This window comes from Nuphar pumila, chromosome 1 (genome assembly GCF_984573655.1).
Source record: "Nuphar pumila chromosome 1, dmNupPumi1.hap1.1, whole genome shotgun sequence".
In the NCBI taxonomy this organism is placed as follows: Eukaryota; Viridiplantae; Streptophyta; class Magnoliopsida; order Nymphaeales; family Nymphaeaceae; genus Nuphar; species Nuphar pumila.
Window position 1 is genome coordinate 14,551,817 of NC_143249.1, and position 21,694 is coordinate 14,573,510.

General features: G+C 35.8%; 1 protein-coding gene across 1 annotated transcript; it reads left to right on the forward strand.

Moving 5' to 3' along the window:
- Window positions 1-9,513: 9,513 nt before the first annotated feature.
- On the forward strand, window positions 9,514-11,214 carry LOC149848064 (metallothionein-like protein 2). The gene is made up of 3 exons (XM_090010349.1): window positions 9,514-9,638; window positions 10,619-10,699; window positions 10,792-11,214. The coding sequence occupies exons 1-3, from the start codon at window positions 9,583-9,585 to the stop codon at window positions 10,883-10,885; spliced, it is 231 nt and encodes a 76-aa protein (XP_089866475.1). The 5' UTR covers window positions 9,514-9,582; the 3' UTR covers window positions 10,886-11,214.
- Window positions 11,215-21,694: the final 10,480 nt, after the last annotated feature.

Sequence of the window (21,694 nt, forward strand, 5' to 3'; positions counted from 1 at the left end):
TGCTAGCCATTAACCTTCGATTTGATAGGAAAACAGAGGACCCACATACATCATGGTCAATCCGACCATGGTGGACGTGTGTGTGTGTGCGCGAGAGAGAGAGAGAGAGAGAGAGAGAGAGAGAGAGAGAGAGAATCAAAACTTACATCTGCAACAGGTCATCACCTTTGTTCCATCCATAGGCCCGTCCCCAACGATGGAAGAACTTCACCAGCGGAGGAGCATCCCTGCCTTAGCAGATGCCCTAAACTAGGGGTGGCAATCGGGTCGTGTCGGCGGGTTGGCGGGTCAGCATACCTCAACACGAACCCGACCCGTTTATTAAACGGATGTGGCAAACACGAACCCGAACCATTTATTAAACGGGTAACCCGACACGACAAGGTTAGGGTAACCCGACACGACAAGGTTAACCCGTTTAATAAATGGGTTGGGTCAACACGACTCAATTACACGGGTTTCGGGTTGCGCCATTTATTAAACGGGTTGCGGGCTGACTTTCACATAGAAATCATCTCATTTCTTCTACTAAAAACCCCTCTAACGCCCATGACAAATCTAAGTGGCAGCATTATGCGAACCACTTGATCTTTCTGTGATCACATTGTCACCAGATCATTACTCGCAACAAAATTTATGAAATAAATTAGGAAAACAAAAGGAGAGAGAGAGAAACCCTAACTCATCATTTTCGTCACCATCGGTGCTCTGTCAAAGTTCAGGACTCGATGGTGGATGGGCCGAGGGTCCCGAGCGACGTTCTCTCTCTCCATTAGGTCCCAAACCCTCTTCCTTATCCTCCACTTCCATGCCTTTAGATCCTCGCCATCTACTGTTGTCTCCTCCGTCTCACGAGAAGAAACTTTCGCCATTGACCCCCGTGCCTTGATCGGAGTCGAGGCGCTCCGCCTCGAAGGAGGCCCCATCGAACTGTTCGACCCCGTCTTCGGTCGCCCCGCAGAGATGGATCAACCCCACCGGGCAGAGCCTCATCGAAAAATGATGCCCTCTGACCGGCTGATTCTTGCACGCCGCGGGGGTTCTCGCACTCGTTGGGATAACGCACGCGAGTCTTGCTCGATGCACATCCATCCCGCTTGGATTTCGATATATATATATATATATATATATATATATATATATATATATGGGTTGGCAGGTTGGCATACCCTTGACACGAACCCGACCCGTATAATAAACAGGTTAGGCAGGTTTACCCGTTTACAACATGAAACCGTTTAAGCCAAACTCGAACCCGGCTAAGAAGTGGGTTGGCGGGTCGTGTCAGGTTTTGCCACCCCTACCCTAAACCCTAAAACAAAAAGTTGGAAAAAATGAAATAAGAGGGTAATTACAAGGACTAGGGTAAATAGGTAATTTTATCCCAAAATTGATGTTTTCCATCTTTAATGCAAACTGAGAGCAACTGAAGCGTCAATCTGAGCAATTTTTTAAAAGGTGAGGCGGTCATATTAAAAGTTTGACCACTCAGGCAGTTATCCGAAATTTGCACACACGTAAATTCCCCAAATTTTATGGTCTCAATATATGTTGTGTTTCATCTAGAGTGGATAAATATTTGCTACTAATAAAGTAGCACAGTATTAAGTGGAAGTCACATTTTTTCATCTTTTTTTGATGCTTCTGCAGAAGGGATCCTACAAGATCACCATGGTCTGAATCATGTGATTGTGACCAAAAAGCAGGTTTCTCAAATGATTAAAAAAAATAAACAGCCTTATAATGTGCCAAAACCTGATAACTCAAAAAGTCTACTGTACGTCTGAGATATAAGATTTGAGGTCCGGTCTTAAACAAACTTTGGCTTCACTATTTCCACCTGCGGCGGTTCGGATGCTGCATCAGTCAAGAAAAAAACAAGGATAAGACCTCTGGCTGCACACATATAACTCTCAAATACGTGGTTAGATTGAGTTAATATAGCTTGCATCTATGACTTCTTGTCCTATAGTTCTATTAGATAAAAAACTCACTACTATCATTGCTCCAGAGCTTCTTTTTTTTTTTTCAGTAATAGATCAGACGGAAGGCAAAGATTTTTTTTTCTCAACTACTAATGACACGAGGAGGGGTTGCTAGCTACCATTGAATGGCGCAAGGACAAGAAAACATGCTGTACCAACATACTAACACCGGCAAGGTTGGACATGTGAGAAAAACACAAAGGAATGTGCATCTTTCACTTATGATCAGTCTGACCTAATGATCATCAAACTCAATTTGTTGTTCGTGGCTCAACTTGATAGTACTAGACTACGATTTGTTTTTGAAGTTCATATCAGTTAGGTCAGCTATAACCCAAAAGTCGCTTCAATTAGACCATAATGCGCCCTTTCTAACAAATACTAATAGTTTCCAAGGTTCTATGCAGTTGGATTTTCAGGTACAAGAGAAAACAATTATGCATAGAAAAATCCATTATGCTAGAAAAAAATAATTTGAAACTAATGCTAACATTTTTGTACACATTCAAATGAGATAATTGTGATAAGGATGGAGATCCTGCCAGCAGTGAAATCCTCAATCATAGGAGATCTCTTGAGCAAAAATCAAGAACAAGATATGAGAAAGAAATTGTATTACCTGTTCCAGAAAACTCTCTCTGCTATTGTATAAAGACCCATGTACCATTAAGCAGATGATACACCCATATCTTAAGCCCACCCAATACGGGTTCCGATATGATAATTATAAAATTGGTTGAAAGCATCTATCACCAACAAGTAAGCAAGATAGCTAGATTTCTCATCCTTAGAAGCCCTATCGGCATAAACAATTTGGTTCACATTGGGAGGCCACCAAGGGCATGTTTGGTTAGGTGCCATGCGATTTGGACTCTCATGAAAATGAGAGAATGATCTCATTGGGATAAGGTAATCTAAGAGTGGTGAGAAATGGACTCAAATTTGCCTTCACAAATGAGAGTTGCTTTCTCGTTTAAATGAGAATCAGAATCACACAAAGCCTCATGTGATGCTGATTCATATGATTCCAAATCATATTTGATATGGAATCTGATGCAGCGATGCCCAAGGAGGCAAGATAGATGCCCACCGAAAATCGGTGTGGCTTGTTTTTATTTTCAATAAGCTTTCAATAACAAATGGAAAGAACAATGAACAGTAAGTGGAAAAACAATGACAATAACTGGAAAGGGGAAAAGGAGTAAGCAATAACAAAAGGAATAAAGGTTGCTGTATTCTCAATCTTCTCTGTCTTTCACGCAACCCTAGAAGAGGGTTTTTAAAGCGGTCAATTGGATCTAGGTCTCGGGTTCAATACTAGACCCGAGATATCTTTCTGCTGCTATTGGGCTTGTGTCTTCTGTGCCTGCGCTTTTCTGAAATAGGTACGCAGGGGTGCCTGGGCCGAGTTTGAGTCACGTGGTACCAACCCAGTCGGGTCCTGCTCTGCATCATTCTCCCTTGGTTGGGAATAAGTTGGCTCTGACGACTTGTTGCCTCCACAGTAAGCATATAGATCAGACACGTTGAAAATAAGTGAAATGTATCAATCGTCGGGCAACTCAAAGAGGTAGACATTCATACCCAATTGTTGAAGAATCTTAAAAGGACCATACTTCTTAGGACTCAACTTGCTATAGGTACCTACAGAAAAATGCTCGGGAAGCAAGTAAACCCAAACTAACTGACAGACTTGAAATTGGACATCATGACGACTTTGATCTACGAAAGCTTTGTAGGCCTCATAACTTTCAACAAGTTTAGCTCGGACCTGTCTGTGCACATCACGCATATATTTGATGACATCAAATGCATTTGGGACTGGGTTTGGAATAACGAACACAGGGGCTAGGTCAACAACATGGGTAGGTGATCGACCACAAACCACTTGGAACAGAGATTTGCGTGTAGACCGGTTGATGAAGCTGTTATATGCGAACTCGGCTTGAGGCAATACGAGGTCCCAGGTTTTGATATTTTCCCACATGAGACTCCGTAACAGGTTTCCCAAGGTGCGGTTGACAACTTCTGTTTGGCTATATGTTTGAGGGTGATATGCACTGCTAAACTGGAGCTTGGTTTTCAGTAAGGCCCATAAACGATTTCCAAAAATGACTCATAAAATGGGTGTCACGATCTGAGGTGATCGTGTGAGGCAATCCATGAAAATGGGCAACGTCCTTGAAATAGTATGAGGCTACTAACGAGGCATCAGTGGTCCATTTACACGGGACAAAGAAAATCTGTCAACTACCACTAAGATGGAATCAAAACGGTGAAAGGTTCTGGGAAGACCCACAATAAAATCCATGGACACATGCTCTCAAGGTCGCTCAGGAATCGACAATGGAGTATACAAACCACTATTTTGATGATGACCCTTGGACACTTGACACACTCAACAACTCTGTACAAACTTGACAACATCTTTACGCATTTTGGGTCAAAAGTACTCTTCATCCAACAATGCGAACATCTTATCGTGTCCAAAATGCCCAGCTAGTCTCCCTTCATGCAACTCGGAAATCAATTATAGTCTAAGAGAGAAAGCAGGCGCACATAACTTATTACCCTGAAAAAGGTAACCGTTATGAATAGCAAATGTTGAGTCAGTTGTGCTATAAGGGGAGAGGCACCTTTCCCAGACCTGCTGAAAATCTAGGTCTGTCGGGTACAGCTTGAACCCAATGACCCGCACTGACATAGTCATCAGAAGGCTATTCTTCCTACTAAGGGCGTCAACCAAGTAGGTCAAAAGAAGTTAAGTGCTCGTCATGCCAAGTAGGTCAGCTTCTTGCAAGAGTACACCTTTATGATTCGCCATCAGTCTGGTACTCTAAAAAAGGTGGTTGAGAAGTGTGAAGCAGAGGCATCGAAGTCATTTTGTCAATGCACCCTCAAATGTTTTTTTCCAAAATGACTTCGATGCCTCTGTGTCTTTAGCTTTGGATCCTAATACGAGAAGTGTGAAGCAGGATTAAAAAGGTAGTACGAAGCGGGAAGTGGGATACTGTTGTGAAGTGATTATGCAAACACATGAAAAATAGAAAGGTAACACATCAAAGGCAATATGCGGGCTAAAACAAATAAAAAATGACATGAATGTACAAGTACAAAATCATATAAAACCAATATGTATGCTTGTTATAAAAAAATATTACTCTTAATATGAATAACATAAAGTTGAAAGAAGTGACAAAAAATGCAACAAAAATGTTAAGGAAACGAAAGAGAATGGATTTGAGAAACGAGCAGTAAGTGAACTTCTTACTAAAGAAAATCAACAAGACTACTTGAAATAAAAAACTATGTCAGTGTGTACATGGTGATATGTTAAAAAAGAACAATTGTGAAAGTGTGAATGATAATATATTATGTTTAACAAGTACGTTGGTGATGGCTATTAATAGAAATTGACCTTACAAAATAAAAAAATATAAGAGTTACACGATGGTAGAGTAAAAAGATAAACTGACCCGTGAGAAAAGAGACATTCATCATGCCATCTTCAACATGATGAAATGTAAAATTGTGAGTGACAAGATACAATGTTCAATTACGTATAATATCTACAACTCTAATAATAACACATGTGGCTATTGACCATACCTGAATTTTGTTGAGTGGTAATATATGAGGTTCATTTACCTATAGTTGTTCAATCTTTTAATAATATAATGCATGTGGGTTTTGAGGATGCCTGAATTTTGATGAGTGATCATCTCTAAAAAGACTAAATTGCCCCTATAAGACAAAACAATATAAATGCCTGCGTAATATCTTTGGCAATAATACGTATGGAAGTATGGGTGGCATGATATAATTTTTATTAACCAATTCCTTGATTGTGGCTAGCTTTAGAAAATAACTCGATGAAAAGGGAGAAATGACAAGTCTAAAAAAATGGTAAGGTTATTTTCTACTTACTGAAAATGACAAGATATAGGGGTAGTATCTGACCCCCCCCCCCAAAAAAAAAATAAAAAAATAAAAAAATAGATAAATAGCATTACATATTGGTGGAGTAAAAATACAAAACTACCCTTAAAATAAAAAAATATGTTGATGAATAATACATGGTCTTGTGTTCAATGTTTGAAAGCGTGAATGACAAGACATGATGGTCAACTAGTATTTTTGGTGATGGTTAGTGCAAGACAAAACCCTATGAAACGAGATAAATATCATGACCATACAATGGTATGGTAAAAAGATAGAAATGACCCTGTAGAAGAAAACAATATCAAGGTATATATTATGTTATATTGAGCATCAATAAGTGTGAGTGAATGACCAATAAGATACAATATTTATTTATCTATAGTGGTGCAACCTATAAAATACAATGCTTATGGGTTTCAAGGAAGTCTACATTTTATAGAGAGAACCCAGCATGCATTTGACATTAAACAAGTATTTTGACAATGGTGGGTATTAAAAGATAAGCTTAAAAAAATGGTAAGAAGCATAGCTCCACAATATTGGGATAAAAAAGAGAAAACAAAATCAAAGTTTACATGACGTCATCTTCTATAAGTATAAAACTATGAATGACAAGATGTGACGAGTATTTTGATAATGGCCAATGTTACAAAATAGCCATATGAAAAGAGAGAGAGAAAAGAATTACAAAATGGTGATTGCCCATGCTTGAATATTGATGTATGAAAAAAATAGTAGTATCTGACAATGGTGTGATAAAATCTTGAAACCACATTGTTAGATAAAGAAATGATGTGAAAAAGTATGAAAGAGAAATACTTGTTATTTTTTCAACATGATGTGATAATGGTGTGACAAGATATGATATTTTTCAACAAGTTACTTTGTTGATGGCTAGTATGAGAAAATAATTCTATAAAAAGAGAAATAACAAGTTTACATAATATTAAGTAAAAAGAGAAAATTATCATTATAAGACAACAATATCGAGGTATATGGAATGCCATCTTCAACAAGAACAAGTAAAAGTGTGAGTGTGAGTGGTAAAATATAATGTTCATTTACTTATAATGGTTCAACCTTTATCAATATTAAATGCATGTGGGATTTAACCATGCCTAAATTTTGACAATCAAATTAGGCATGTCTTTGACTGCCATTATCTCAACAAAATGAACAAATAAGCGTCATTTGATGCTCGTTCGATGAGATGGTCGTCAAGCATTACTGGGGGATGTTCGCCAACAGGTTTTGGGGACATTACCTCCATTGATAGACAACAACTGAATGCAGTCTGATTTAAAAGCAATTGCGACGGGCGAAATCTTCGTTCTCCACAGTAGAAAAGGTATATGAGCTTCTTCTTCTTGGCATTCATGATCTCCATCCCTCTCCTACAACCAAAAATCTCACTACCGGATTCTGTGCCACTCTTCCTTCTTTAGAGCTAAAGATTAAGACTTTGGGTAACACAAAATAACAAATGGGCATAGAGACAACGCCTGATGCTCACTTCTTAGGTGCTTTAAAGGGTTTTATAGGGAGAAAAATGATGACCCACCTGCGGTGCCTCGCTAAGAAAAGGAAGAATATGAAGTTTTCTATAGAGGCTTTGTGCTGCAAAACACAAATGTGATGATTCTGAATGACGTTCTTGTCCTCTTGGTGGTGTTAGGAAACAACTCAACACAATATCGATAGATCAAAGAAACAAAAATAGAAAGAAGAGGAAAAAAATCAACCGAGAACAAGGATTTTACGTGGTTTGGCAATAGTTGCCCTCGTCCACAGCTGCACTGAGATCCAATATTAAGATTGAGATACTCACCTTACAAAAGATGGACTTTACATACAAAGAGTCTAGGGCAACCTATATTTGGATAAAATTACAAAACTATCGCACGAAAATTAGGGATTTATATCAACGTAGAAATTAGGCTTCACACTCCTCCATCATGTGACATCTTCGCCACCAATTCCATTAAAAATGCAGCTTTTTTATGAAACTGTATAAATTTAAAAAACAAATGAAACTTCATATTTTGTTTTCTCAATATATCGCCCTAAAAACTCATTTTTTGAAGACGCTTAGAGAAATAAAAAGTATATATCTGAAGATATTTTTTATAAAGCCCAAGTATGGATCCAAAGTCGGCATGATATTATTTTAAATCCGCATGATCATATTAAAAACCAGCTTTTATGTAGCAGCCGCCTCCTAATCTTTTAAGAACAATACGCAAGTGATGATGCAATTGTTAGTCAAGGTAATATAAAAAAATGTCCTTTTGGTTAGGTTTCTAGCTAAAATAATCCCCCAGTTCCTGCTAAAACAATCCCAGGTTAAAGATTGCTTGCTTGTGCTTATAGCCACTAAATAAAGAGGCAGATTCAAACCTGATTTAGCTAGAATATCAGCACTATTTTGAAAAAAATCTTTTTTTTTAATGACGAGGAAGCCTCACCTAAGCAAGGAAAACCCCGGGTGGAGCCCCACGACCACCCTGCCTTAGGTGGCCCACCTATAAAGGCTACCTGTGCACCCACAGGGTTTGATCTAGGTGCCTTCATCTCAACACTCTCATAACCACCCTGCTGGCCACGAGGGTGACTCCCCCACGGTGGTACTATTTTGAAAGTATCATAATTCATCATTCAAACGCTGATATAATCTCAAAAAGGTGATACTTCTAAATATTTGAAAATATCATGCATTTATCATGGCACTAAATGTGATTTAGAACACCTTACTTAAAAAACACAATTTCTCAAATATTCTGAGAATTACCCTCGGCAAGTTTTTTACTGAGAACGGGATAATCCGTTTACTTTAATTCTAAGGTGGCAGTAAAAAGTGTATACTTTTCCAGCCGCTAGGTCTGGACTTTTCAATTTTGGGAACTTGGTAGACAATTCCGGATTTTATTCAGCACCAAAAACACTATACACCATTTCGTGTGAATTTAAAGCCCATTCGATGGGAGTTGACAATTTGTTTTGTTACTTGAACGTAGAAACTTCCTACATAAACCTGGAGCAATAAATGAATTTTTCCCAATCTTTGAACTCTTCTTATTTCACAAGCCAAACATGCAATTAAGGAAGTAATTAGTAAAAGCAAGTTTTCAAAATAACAGCAAACTCTTTGGCATCTGAATTAGTTTGGTTTGATATATATCTTCTTCCCTCAAATTTTGATTTTGATTGGTATTTAAAATATATCGATCTTTAGATCGGTACGTAGAAAATGTGATTAATAAATCTTCAAATATAATGTTTGAGATTTTGTTGTAAATTCCATCTTGAAACTGTCCATGGGTTTTTGGACTAATATAACATGGCCCAGTTGCATTTTTAAAAGTTTTCAAAACATAGGAGAACTTTGAATTATGTTAAAAAATTAGGTGTCAATTGCCATTCATGAGGCCCAACTAAGTTGCGTCCACGCATGAGGTTGGTTCATATATATATATATATATATATATTGCGGGGGTAAGCTGCGTACATCATTCCACATGTATGGTGACGAAAGAGGACTTCACCTCCTCCTTGCTCTATATAAGGGAAAGCCTGATGTTGCAGGATTGCAGAGAGATAAGTTGAGCTTGTGGGGAGAGAGAGAAAGACAAGGAAAGGAAAAATCTAGAGAGAGAAAATGTCTGGCTGCGGAGGAAACTGTGGGTGTGGCTCCAACTGCAACTGCGGTGGAGGGTAAAACTCTCTCTTCCTCCTTGGCATGGATCCCATCGTCTGACATATGCTGGGATCCATCCTATACTCGATCCTAGCCATTCAACCAATGTCTAAGATTAGTCCACATTCTCACCTGCATGTGGACTGATCCTAGCTTGCAGGTGCATCAGTTGGACAGCTAGGATCAACAGAGGATCCTCCATATCATATGTTAAAAAATAGGATCCTTTTTGCTCTCTTTTGGTTGATCCTGGTTTCCTTTTCCTCTTGCCGTTGGCTTTGGCTAGCACTTACGTGCTCGTCCCTTTTGCATGTAGTCTTAATTAAGTCCATATGAATCGAATTTACCTACCCAAACAAACCCTACCTCAGGGTTTTGTACGTCTTCTTGGTGCAACCTGGTGTCCATATTCCATTGCCTAGTAAAAGATGCCGCCAATTTTTTGAAAAATATCGTAATAAAGCCACAATATCTTCAAAGGGTGATATTATATAGAGAAAAATGCGATATTTTCAAAATATTGTTTGCTTTGAAATTTTTGTTTTATTGTGCAAAAAAATTGTTGACTGATTCTTGTTTTTTCATTAGAGTAGATTTATGAATTTAGTAAATAAATATAGAAATCAAATTAATTACGAGGTCTTATCAGCACTATCTGTAGTTATCTATTGGCAAGGAAAGATCTTGCAATAAATTGTTTTTGTTTTGGCAACTATACAGAGAAATCATTGTATATTTATGGTTAAGAAATATTATATAGATAAAATAGACTCGATATTTGAAAAATAAAAGTATAAGCAATAAGATAATATCTAAATATAATATAAATATGGAGATTTTTTGATTTGGTGTTATGATTTGCACACAAAAAAAAGTATATATATAAATTTTTGTTTAAGTTTTATTAGAATTTTATGAATGATTATATTTGAGATAAGATAACTAATTATATTTGAGATAAAGATAACTTGATTGGAACAATATTTGCTGGTTACAGATGCAAGATGTTTCCTGATATCACTTTCTCAGGAGAAAAGACTATTGAAATCACGGTTGCTGGAGTTGCTCCTCGAGTTGGGTATGCCTTCCTCTTCTACTGTTTTCAATTCAGGGAATACTGAATGCTGATTTTTCATGCTATTTTTTGATGTGATATAATTGGGAGTGCAGGCTCTTGGAAGGTGTTGAGATGAAAGGAGGGTATGGGACTGAAGGATGCAATTGTGGTGGCAACTGCAGCTGTGACCCTTGCACCTGCAAATGATACCACCGTGCAATCAAAGGGCAATGATATATATATATATATATATATATATATATATATATATATATATATGTGTGTGTGTGTGTGTGTGTGTGTGTGTGTGTGTGTGTGTGTGTGTGTGTGTTGTGTGTGTGTGTGACTACAAATGATGATGTGCCTTTTGGGACAATAATGGGCCATATATATGGTGCTTAATGCTATGGCCTAGTTTGCTTTTTTGTGCCTTGTTTGAAAGTTGGTGTGTTTGGATTGCCCTATGTATCATGTGAAGGTGCTCCCTCTATCTTCTATAGAGGTGGTCACTAATGTATCTTTAAATGACTTGGTTTGCTCTGCTGTTGTTACAAATCTTGAGAGTGGAATTAATTTTGTCAGAAACGTATCGAACTGTGAATCGATTGATCAGGAAATCTGCCGATTCCAATTCTGAACTGAATGAAGCTGAATCAGCTAATTTTTAACCAAAAGTTGACATGAATCAGGAAAATATTAAAATATTAAAAACCATTTTAAATTTTATTTAAAAATAAAACGAACCAGCTCAGCTCAGATGAAAAACTCTGTTAAAAATACTTTAATCTATGAAAGATATAAAGAAAAGTCCCTAATTAAGTTTCTTGTACTCTTTAGGAAAGCAAGTAAATGTAATATATATGTACAACTCGAGACAACTCAAAATTCATTTAAAGCCCCAAGCCGCATAAAGCAACTCGTATTTGTACTTAAATCTGCATGTAAATTAAAAAAAAAAGAACCCTCCACTCATTGTAACTTCATTTAAAACGACAATTTGAACCTCAAATTAAGTGCCAAAAATGTTGGAATAAAGATGCAATTGATTTTTTCGATCTTTAACGCCTGAACTAGAAGGAAGTTGGTAAAAGCAAGTTTTCAAAATAACATCAAACTCTTTGGCATCTGAATTAGTTTGGTTTGATATATATCTTCTTCCCTCAAATTTTGATTTTGATTGGTATTTAAAATATATTGATCTTTAGATTGTTACGTAGAAAATATGATTAATAAATATTCAAATATCATGTTTGAGATTTTGTTGTAAATTCTATCTTGAAACTGTACATGGGCTTTTGGACTAATATAACAAGGCCCAGGTGCATTTTTAAAAGTTTTCAAAACATAGGAGAACTTTGAATTACGTTAAAAAATGAGGTGTCAATTAAAAAATTGCCATTAAATAAAATCAAATCCCCCAACTAAGTTGCGTCCATACGTGACGTTGGTTCCTATATATATAACTGAACATATTAGGCCCTATTTCTCATTCTGCCCCATTCTGATAGATCTGAACCGTTAGATGTGTTTAGCATTATCGATTTAGTAAGGACTATTAAATCATATTTTTTTGATGAAAAATATGTTTTTATGAGCCAGAAAAAACTGGTGCCTTCATAGCCAATGATTTTGGATCACCGAAAAAACTTGTATACAGGTCAGATTCTGGTGATCCAAATGCTGGTTCCCACTAAACAAAACCTATAAATCACATCTACACTGTTAGACGTTCAAAAAAATAAACTATGATTTTTGAAGGGTCCTAACAATACCTAACGAATTAGAAGGGGACTAAGGAACACATTACTCAAATATATATATATATATATATATATATATATGTGTGTGTGTGTGTGTGTGTGTGTGTCCTTATTCATCATGTTCTAAGTTGTCTTACGATACATCATCTATTTATTTTTCATTTGCACAAGGAGTTTGAGTAATGATTAAATATGATTTTCTCAAACTCTTTTTGTATAAGTGGACGCGCAAAAGAATAAACTCTGATTTTTGAAGGGTCCTAACAAGACCTAATGAATAAGGGGACTAAGAGAAATATATATATATATATATATATATATATATATATATATATATATATATATATATATATATATATATATATATGTGTGTGTGTGTGTGTGTGTGTGTGTGTGTGTGTGTGTGTGTCCTTATTCGTCATGTTTTAAGTTGTCTTAGGATACATCATCTATCTATTTTTCATTTGCACAAAGAGTTTGAGTCAAGATTGAATATGATTTTCTCAAACTGTTTTTTTTGTTTGTAGTTTTGCCTTGATGATTTCTCTTCGTCATTTCTTAATCTTGTTAATAATATTTTTTCTATTCTCTCTCAAAAAATATATTTGTAAAATAATATAGGTTTTTAGATGAACTCTTATTAGAAAATGTAGGGATTTGAGTCATATATGTGAGAACTTCTCAATCTTGATCTTGATATCTTGAGGTCCTAAAATAAACACTTTTTCTACTTTGCTGGGTCATGCTAGATTCTGCGAGTTTACAATGGATTCTGCTGAATTGTCCTTGAGAAGTGCATGAGCTTTGGCTGGACCTCATGAGATTTGTTAAATCAACAAGATAAAAACCTCAATTCTTGAAAGTGGATTCATGATCACTAGATCATGTTCGAAATAATTGACAGTTCCCAACTTTCAAAATAAAAAGTTGAGGAGGTTTTAATTGCTACAGTTCAATTTTCTTTAGAAAGTGAATCGTGTGGTCTGGGAATGGTGAGAAAATAGTTTTCCACATTTCTACTCCATATTTTTTCATACGGAAATCACTTGTCTCATGTTTACGAGCACGATGAGAAGGCAAGAAGCTTCATTTTTTTTCCATTTCAAAGTGGTAAAATGTTGAGAATGTCAAATCAGCTGAAATGAGTTAAGGAGGGAGGGGCCTTAATCGCCCAGGCTTATTATGGAAAAAGTCAGCTGAATACGCTTCTATTATTATTTGTATAGATGCACTTTCCTCTATGCAAATGGAGTCAAGATAATATTTGAAAACATAAAAAAGATTATAAGTAGATTTTGTTGGTTAGATCCACCTTAAGAAAAGAGTGTACACTATATAGTATTCTGAAATAAATAAATAACTAAATAAGTAGACAAAGAAATAGATAAACAAATATTGCAAAATACAGAGTAAAATACATATTAGAATCCATTAATTTTCATAATTTGTGACATATTTTATCAACCAAACTCTGCAAATATGATCTACATACATTTTTTAGTAAAAAAAAAAGTGTTTTAATAATGTGATTGTGATGTGCATGTAGATTTTTTAAGATCTTCAAAGGTCACCCGCATCCAATGCACCAAAATATCTTGAAAGGAAAAAACATTTTTTATGTGAAGGAAACATTATTCAATGCATGACCCTTTTCAAATAAACTATTTTGAATGCATCTTTGAGATACGATTGAGAAGATGCAGCCTACACCAATGGTTTCATATATATATATATATATATATGATAACTAAAATATGTAAACCAGCAAAATATGTAAACAGGCATGCACCAAAGATTTTTAGAGTTTTTTTTATCTAAAATTTCATCATAAGGATGTGATCTAGATGCATGGTTTTATAAAAACAGATTCTTAGATCATCCAATAACAATGTATAAGAAGAATTCTTTTAAGGCTGATCTGATTACGATGATCCAATAGTCCAATAGTCGATTCCAAGCAAATGGACCACACCCAAAGCATCTCCAAAGCAAGTTAGATTTTCAAAAAACCTATAAAAATCTGGATTCATACTAGTTTGTGTGTTTTACTGGTTTATACATTTCAGTTTTCCTATATATATATATATATATATATATATATATATATATATATATATATATATATATATATATATATATATAGAGAGAGAGAGAGAGAGAGAGAGAGAGAGAGAGAGAGAGAGAGAGAGAGAGAGAGAGAGAGTGTGGCACATATTAAGCCCCATTTTTTGTTCAGCCCCATTCTGCCCTATAGATTTTAGGTGTTTTATGATAGATCTGAACCGTTAGATGTGTTAATCATGATCAATTTAGTGAGAATCGACTCTTTGATCATGCTTTTTCGACGAAAAAACATGATTCTATGAGCGGGAAAAAACTGGTACCTTCGTAGCCATTGATTTTGGATCACCGATAAAACGTGTATACTGGTCAGATTTCGGCGATCTAAAAGCTGGTTCCTACTAAACTAAACCTATTGATCACGGTGTTAGACAGGAGAAACAATACTTAAAACTTGATTTTTGAAAGGACCTAACGAAAAAGGGCTTAGAGGAGATGCGTGTGAGGGTGTGCATGTCAAATTACATGTAAATGCCTTGAAATTGTCTATACACCAATAATGACGGCATAACATTATTAAAAGAACAGCATGCCATTATTAAAAAATAAAACTGCATATATTGGTTGTTGCCCACAACGACTCATAATCTTTTAACAACACGCAGGTGATGATGCAATCGTTAGCCCGTTGCAAACTCTTAAGGTATGGATCTGACTTTGAAGTTGGGAAGTAGTTTTTTTTTTGAATGACGAGTAACCCTTGCCAAGAACCTCGCTGGCCACTTAACAAACCCACCCTTCAGCGAGGCAAACCCGTCTGGGTCCCACGACTACTCTGCCTTTCGTTCGGAAGCAAATATATGGTCACCAAAATAGCAATTTGTAAAATTTATGACAATAAAAATGCTGAAGTGAAAGAAATTTAAAGCAAATATATGGTCAGTCTTATTATAAAAAAATGGTTATTTTTTACTTGAACCTAGAGACTTCTTACGTAAGCCTGTCCTAGTAAATGCATTTTCCCCACCATTGTTGAGTGTTTGACTTCATTTTATCCAATAAGCCAAACATACAATGAAGGAAAATTAATAAATAAAATAGCTTTTTCAAAATAACGCCTAATCTTTTGGAATAAGAGCTATTGGGCTTTGATCTTATATCGTCTTCACTCGATTTTTTTATTTCAGATACCAACATGAGTCCCAAATAAGTTGTCCACCCACGAAGTTTTATATATATATATATATATATATATATATATATATATATATATATATATATATATAGGAAAATGGGTCGGTTTTAAACAGTGCTAAACCACATGCTAAATGGGTTTTTTGGGCTTCTCTAGTGTTTTTTATGGGGTTCCAGCCCCATAAATGCATTGGGCATGATCGATTTACTAAGAATCCACACAAGAATCATGCATTTTTGATGAAAAAAAAAATGATATTTAGAGCCTAAAAAATTTACAAAGATTTTGGACCATTGATTTTTCCAACTTTATAAAAACCCACCCACGTGTTGGAATCAAACACTTCAAGAACTGATCTCTCTAAAATCAATTACATGTATGGTAGAATTTAAAAATAAAATAAAAAAGCCCAAAGAACCCATTTAGCAAGCTGTTTAGCACCAAATGGGTTTAATACGGACCGAACTCTCTCTCTCTCTCTCTCTCTCTATATATATATATATATATATATATATATATATATATATATATATATTCATTTCAAAGTCAGAAGAGCCCCGATCGCTCTTCTGACTTTGGAATGAATTATATATATAGAGGACAGTAAGGTGGTGGAAAGATAAATAGTGACATGATACGGATCCTTCTAAGTCGTAGATGATGCCACGTGTGTGGTGGCGAATGACGACTTCACCTCCTCATCTCTCTGTATAAGGGAAAGCTTGATGGCGTACTAGGATGTAAGGGAGATAAGTGGAGCTTGTGGGAAGAGAAAGAAAGAGAAGGAAAAGAAAAATCCAGAAAGCGGGAAAAAAAAATGTCTTGCTGCGGAGGAAACTGTGGATGTGGCTCCGGCTGTAGCTGCGGTGGAAGGTAAATTAAACTCCCTCTCACTTTTGGTTGATACTGCTTTCCTTTTACTCTTGCCTTTGGCTTTGCCTAAAGTAGTGCTTGTTCCTTCTGTGTAACTTGTAGTGCTTGCTCCTTGTGTGTGTAACTTAAGTCCATAGGAACCGAATTGGGCCACCAAACAAACAAAACCGTGCCTCAACGTTTGACCTTCTTTGTTGGTGCAACTTTTGGTCCATATCATACTGGACATAGAGCTATGTTCCATTTTTATTGCAATCTTGCAGTGTTTTGAATTTTGATTGCTCAATATATATAATTCTATACATGTCAAAAAATGAGGAATACGGCCAATAGGCTGGTCTTAAGCCTGGTTTTGCCAAGCCTAATGGACTTCCCCTGGTCCGATATTCCAAACATAGACCTCTCATCTTGACATGCAGGGTTGCATGGTCATACATATATGAACATAGAGGCAAACAATAGGATGTGTTTGATTTCATGTTCAAAATTGGATGAACATGACAAAATACATGTTTTATATGTTTTGTAACAACTATATTATGTCCACCGTTTGTTTCAACTGGACAAGAAGTTGTGTTCCTTGTATCCGATGTTTGATTTGTGGGCAACTCGAACACATGGATAGTGGGTCAAATAACTATGAGATTGTACGACTCGATCCGCCCCACCGTATAAGTGTTTTAACATGTTTATTATGGATTTTAGCTTCAGATATGGATCTAAAAACTAAAAAAAGTTAAATTTTTTGGGTAATTTAAGAAAAAAAAATAATTGATATTTCATATATATAAATATTTTAATCGGTGTCATATTGGATCTACTTATGAAATTTTATCACACAATTATGAATTTTAGCCTAGAAAATGGATCTCAAACTCAATCCAAGTATGAAAAAATGATTAAATTTGGTATAATTTGAGAAAAAAATAAAAAATTTATATATTTTAAATACGAATGCAAGAACTATAAATAAATCATAAAACTCTAAAATGCAAAAAAAAATAAATCATAAATAAACTAAAAAACCTTAAACTAAAAGAAAAATAAACCATAAAATCAATGAAACCATAAATAAACTATACAAATAAATAAAAAAAGTCTGAATAAAAAAATCAAAGAAAAAAAACCCTAATCAAATACAAGAAAAGTCCTAATCAAATTAATTATAGGGAGCCATAATGAAAGATAATTTGTTCAAAATTTTAATTAAAGAAAATCAAAGAAAAACAATCCTAATCAAATACAAGAAAAAACCTAATCAAATTAACTATACGAAGCTCTAATTACGAAATTTGATTCAAAGCCCTAAACAAAGAAAAACAACCCTAATCAAATAAAAGAAAAGCTCTAATCAAATTAGATATCAAAAGCCCTAATTAAATATATTTGATTCAACACCCTAATCAAATAAAAGAAAAGCCATATTCAATTCAAAGCCCTAATCAAAGAAAATCAAAGAAAAATAATCCTAATCAAAGAAAAAAAAATCCTAATCAAATCAACCAAAAACCTTAATCAAACTAAATATAAGACCCTAATTAAAGAAATTTGATTCAAAGCTCTAAACAAAGAAAACCAAAGAAAAAGAACCCTAATCAAATTAGATATCAAAAGCACTAATTACATATATTTGATTCAAAGCCCTAATCAAATAAAAGAAAAGTCCTATTCAATTCAAATCCCTAATCAAAGAAAAATAATCCTAATCAAAGAAAATCAAAGAAAAAAATCCTCAACAAATCAACGAAAACCCCTAATTAAAGAAATTTGATTCAAAGCCTTAGTAAAAGAAATTTCTTATTAGCCCTCATCAAAGCCTTAATTAGAGGAGGAGGAGGAGGAGAAGAAGAAGAGAGAGAAGAAAGAAGAAAAGGGAGAGAGAGGAACAAAGAAGAAGAAGAAAGACAAAAAGGGAGAGAGAGAGAGAACCCACACTAGTTTTATTTTTAGCATTCCAGCTATTCAGTTCTCGTTATAACAGGGTGGTGGAACAGTGGTGGTGGTCCAAAGTTTGATTGCCGCAGCGTCCCGCGCGATGGGCGATCAAACACCCCCTAAAACATTCAAGGCCAGGATGGGCTTGTACCATATTCATCATCTATGCTATCATGGAGTTCCAAGTCAAACCCACCATAGCACAAATCAACCACTGCCCCATCCTATTTTCATGGAATGGGATTTCTCTGCTCTAAAATCATTCTTGTTGTAAGAAAAATTTGTCTCTTAATACTGTATAATAATGGTAGATCGGTTTCCAGTTTTCACCATTTCATGCAAAAGATTTTCTGTCTAATCTGATCTCCTCATTAAAGTATCTGTATGAATGTGATAAATAAAAATGAAAATCAGATTACGTGGTCTTACTACTTTGTACTTGATTGTACAGTACTATCTGTAGTTAGTACTCTTTTTCTATGTATTTATTGGCAAGGAAAAATCTTGCAATAAATTGTTTTTTGTTTTTTGGCAAACATAGAGAGAATCATTTTTCATCTACAGTTAAAAAACTATTAGAAAAAAATAATCAGTTTCAAATTTAAAATATAAATAACAAAAAAACATTTCAATACATTGTAAATGTGGGCATGATATTATAAGGATATATTGTCACGACTTGTGACTTTCGGGATAATATTACGAGATTTTCAAAGTGCATATCGAGGATATTTGTAACTATGATATTATCATCACTGTAAAACCTACAGACAGACAGATATATAATTAAGACCAATATTATATGATTTTGTTCAAGTTTTCCTGGAATTTATGATTGGTTTTGTAGGAGCTTTAAATAACTTGATTGGAACAACATTTCCCCGTTACAGACGCAAGATGTTTCCTGATTTCCCTTTCTCAGGAGAAAAGACTGTTGAGATCATGATTGCTGGAGTTGCTGCTGGAGTTGATTATGTCTTCCTCTCTTCTGTTCTTTCAATAATTTAAGGAATATTGAAGGATCATGTCTCTTTCTTCTTCCTCCTTTGTCATTTATCATGGATTATGTCAATTTGTTGATGTGATATAATTGGGAGTGCAGGCACTTGGAAGGTGTTGAGATGAAAGGAGGGTATGAGCAGTGTTGTGAGAGGCTTACGCCTCAGAGGCGAGGCGCACACTCAAGGTACTGAGGCGCACCCTCAATACCTGAAGCGTAAGGTTAGTTCAGAGTGTGGCTTAATGAAGTTTTTTTTTTGTAGTTGGGTCACGTGCGATGTTTTAATGAGTGCACCCGCCTGCACCATGACAGTTTAATGAAGGTTATTTCACTGGAAGTGTCTACTATCCTGCGAGTTGCTGATGCATTTATCACAATGTTTGTTTATAAATATTTTTCATATTCTGCATTAAATAGGATTGTACTTTCCAATATCTTTTTCTTGTGAAACAGATTTCGAACACAAACTTGTTTCGGTGTTGTTCATGTGCCTCAATCTATTTATTTCAGAAATTGTAGAATCTGATTTGCATTTACATGAGAATCATAAATTTAATCAGAATCAGTTCCATCATTTAGTTTCTGAATATTAAATATGAATTTGTGAAGTCTTTGTGTGTGCTTATCCAAAAATTAAATTTACAGAAGTGGGAGAATTTCAAAATTGCAAACGGAGCCGATTAGATAAACGGTTTGGCTTCATAAGCTCAAAATTTAAAACATTACTTTAATATTTAATATGATTTTGATGCCTTTTAATAGTGTTTCACTAAAAATGTAAGTTTATCTATCAAATATCAAAAATAAGTTTTATTAATTAAAAATGAAAAATCCGTGTCCTCTTTAATATTATATATTTTATTATTTTGATCATGAAGCTTACGCTTCAACGCCTCGAGGCTTACGCCTCGCTTCATAACATGCTCAACGCCTCGCTTCGCCTCATCGCATTTAACAACCTTGGGTATGAGACTGAAGGATGCAATTGTGGAGGCAACTGCAGCTGTGACCCTTGCACCTGCAAATAATATGATATGTGTGTTAAGTGAATAAAAATGGCAGTCATGTGTCTTTTCTGAAACTTAGTGTGGTTTGATTGTTATGTGTGTATAAATGTGCTCCTTCTGTCTTCCGTAGAGGTGGCACAAATGTTTGAATTATATATAATAAGTTTGTTCTGCTTTTGTTATCGTCTTCTATCTTGGGGGATAGAGTAGATATCTCAGTACATAGTGAGCAAATTACCAATTTGACATTTGGATTATTATTGATAACACGTGTTTATACTGAAAACAAAGTACAATTATAATGAGAAGCCACCAACAGTGTACGAGCAAATCTTCCACTGACTGTCGTCCACCGCTGATCGTGCGCGGGTCAGCTGCAGATGTCTCTTTTTGTTTATTTAAAAAAGAGTTTTTAGCGGGCCAGCACAATTAGCGGCGATCTCGACCTCCGCTAATGATCCTAATCTGGACGACGCTCGCTAGAATCGTTCGACGTTACGGTGTATAGGGAAAATTTCAAAAGCGCACCTAAAGTTAGGGGATTAATAAAAAACGCTACTAAGTTTTGATTTTTTTTTAAAATGCACCTAAACTTTTACACCGTTGATCAAAACACAAAGTTCCGTCTGTTTAACCAGGGTTAATTATTACTAACCTAAAATGAATTAAAAGGATCAATTTACTAAACAACCCTTCAAAGCTTCCTACTCGCAACGTTTTCCTGTTTCTTGGCTTTTCAAAATACACACATTCCCACCCACCCAAGGATCTTACAAAGTTGTGTAGCTTCTGTCCATCGTCGAGGGCTCTCAGCAACGCAGCAACATCTCTAGGGATGGCAGTGGACCGGGGAAACGAGGCCCTTAGGCAGGGATAGACTTAAGCTTTTCCCCACCCCACCCCATCCCCGCCCCACCTCGTTCCCAATCCTTATAAGGGATGGCAATGGACCGAGGGGAAATGGGGCCCCGTCCCGTCTTGCCCCCGTTTGATCCGGGATGGAGGACATGAAACGGGGATGGAGGCGAGGATGAAGGTTAAATTCAAAACCCATGCGGGGATTGAGTTACGCTTTTCCTTGCCCTGCCCCTGTCCCAACCCCGTCCTCGATCCTTCTAAGGGATGCCAATGGAACGAGGGAAAACAAAGCCCCACCTCGTCTCGCCCCTTTTGGACCGGGGATGG

Excerpts from the sequence above, each read along its gene's own strand:
- LOC149848064 (XM_090010349.1), top strand. The coding sequence starts at position 9,583 with ATGTCTGGCTGCGGAGGAAACTGTGGGTGTGGCTCCAACTGCAACTGC. Across the intron at positions 9,639-10,618 it reads AACTGCAACTGCGGTGGAGG|ATGCAAGATGTTTCCTGATA; the intron begins GTAAAACTCTCT and ends TGCTGGTTACAG. Across the intron at positions 10,700-10,791 it reads GGAGTTGCTCCTCGAGTTGG|GCTCTTGGAAGGTGTTGAGA; the intron begins GTATGCCTTCCT and ends TTGGGAGTGCAG.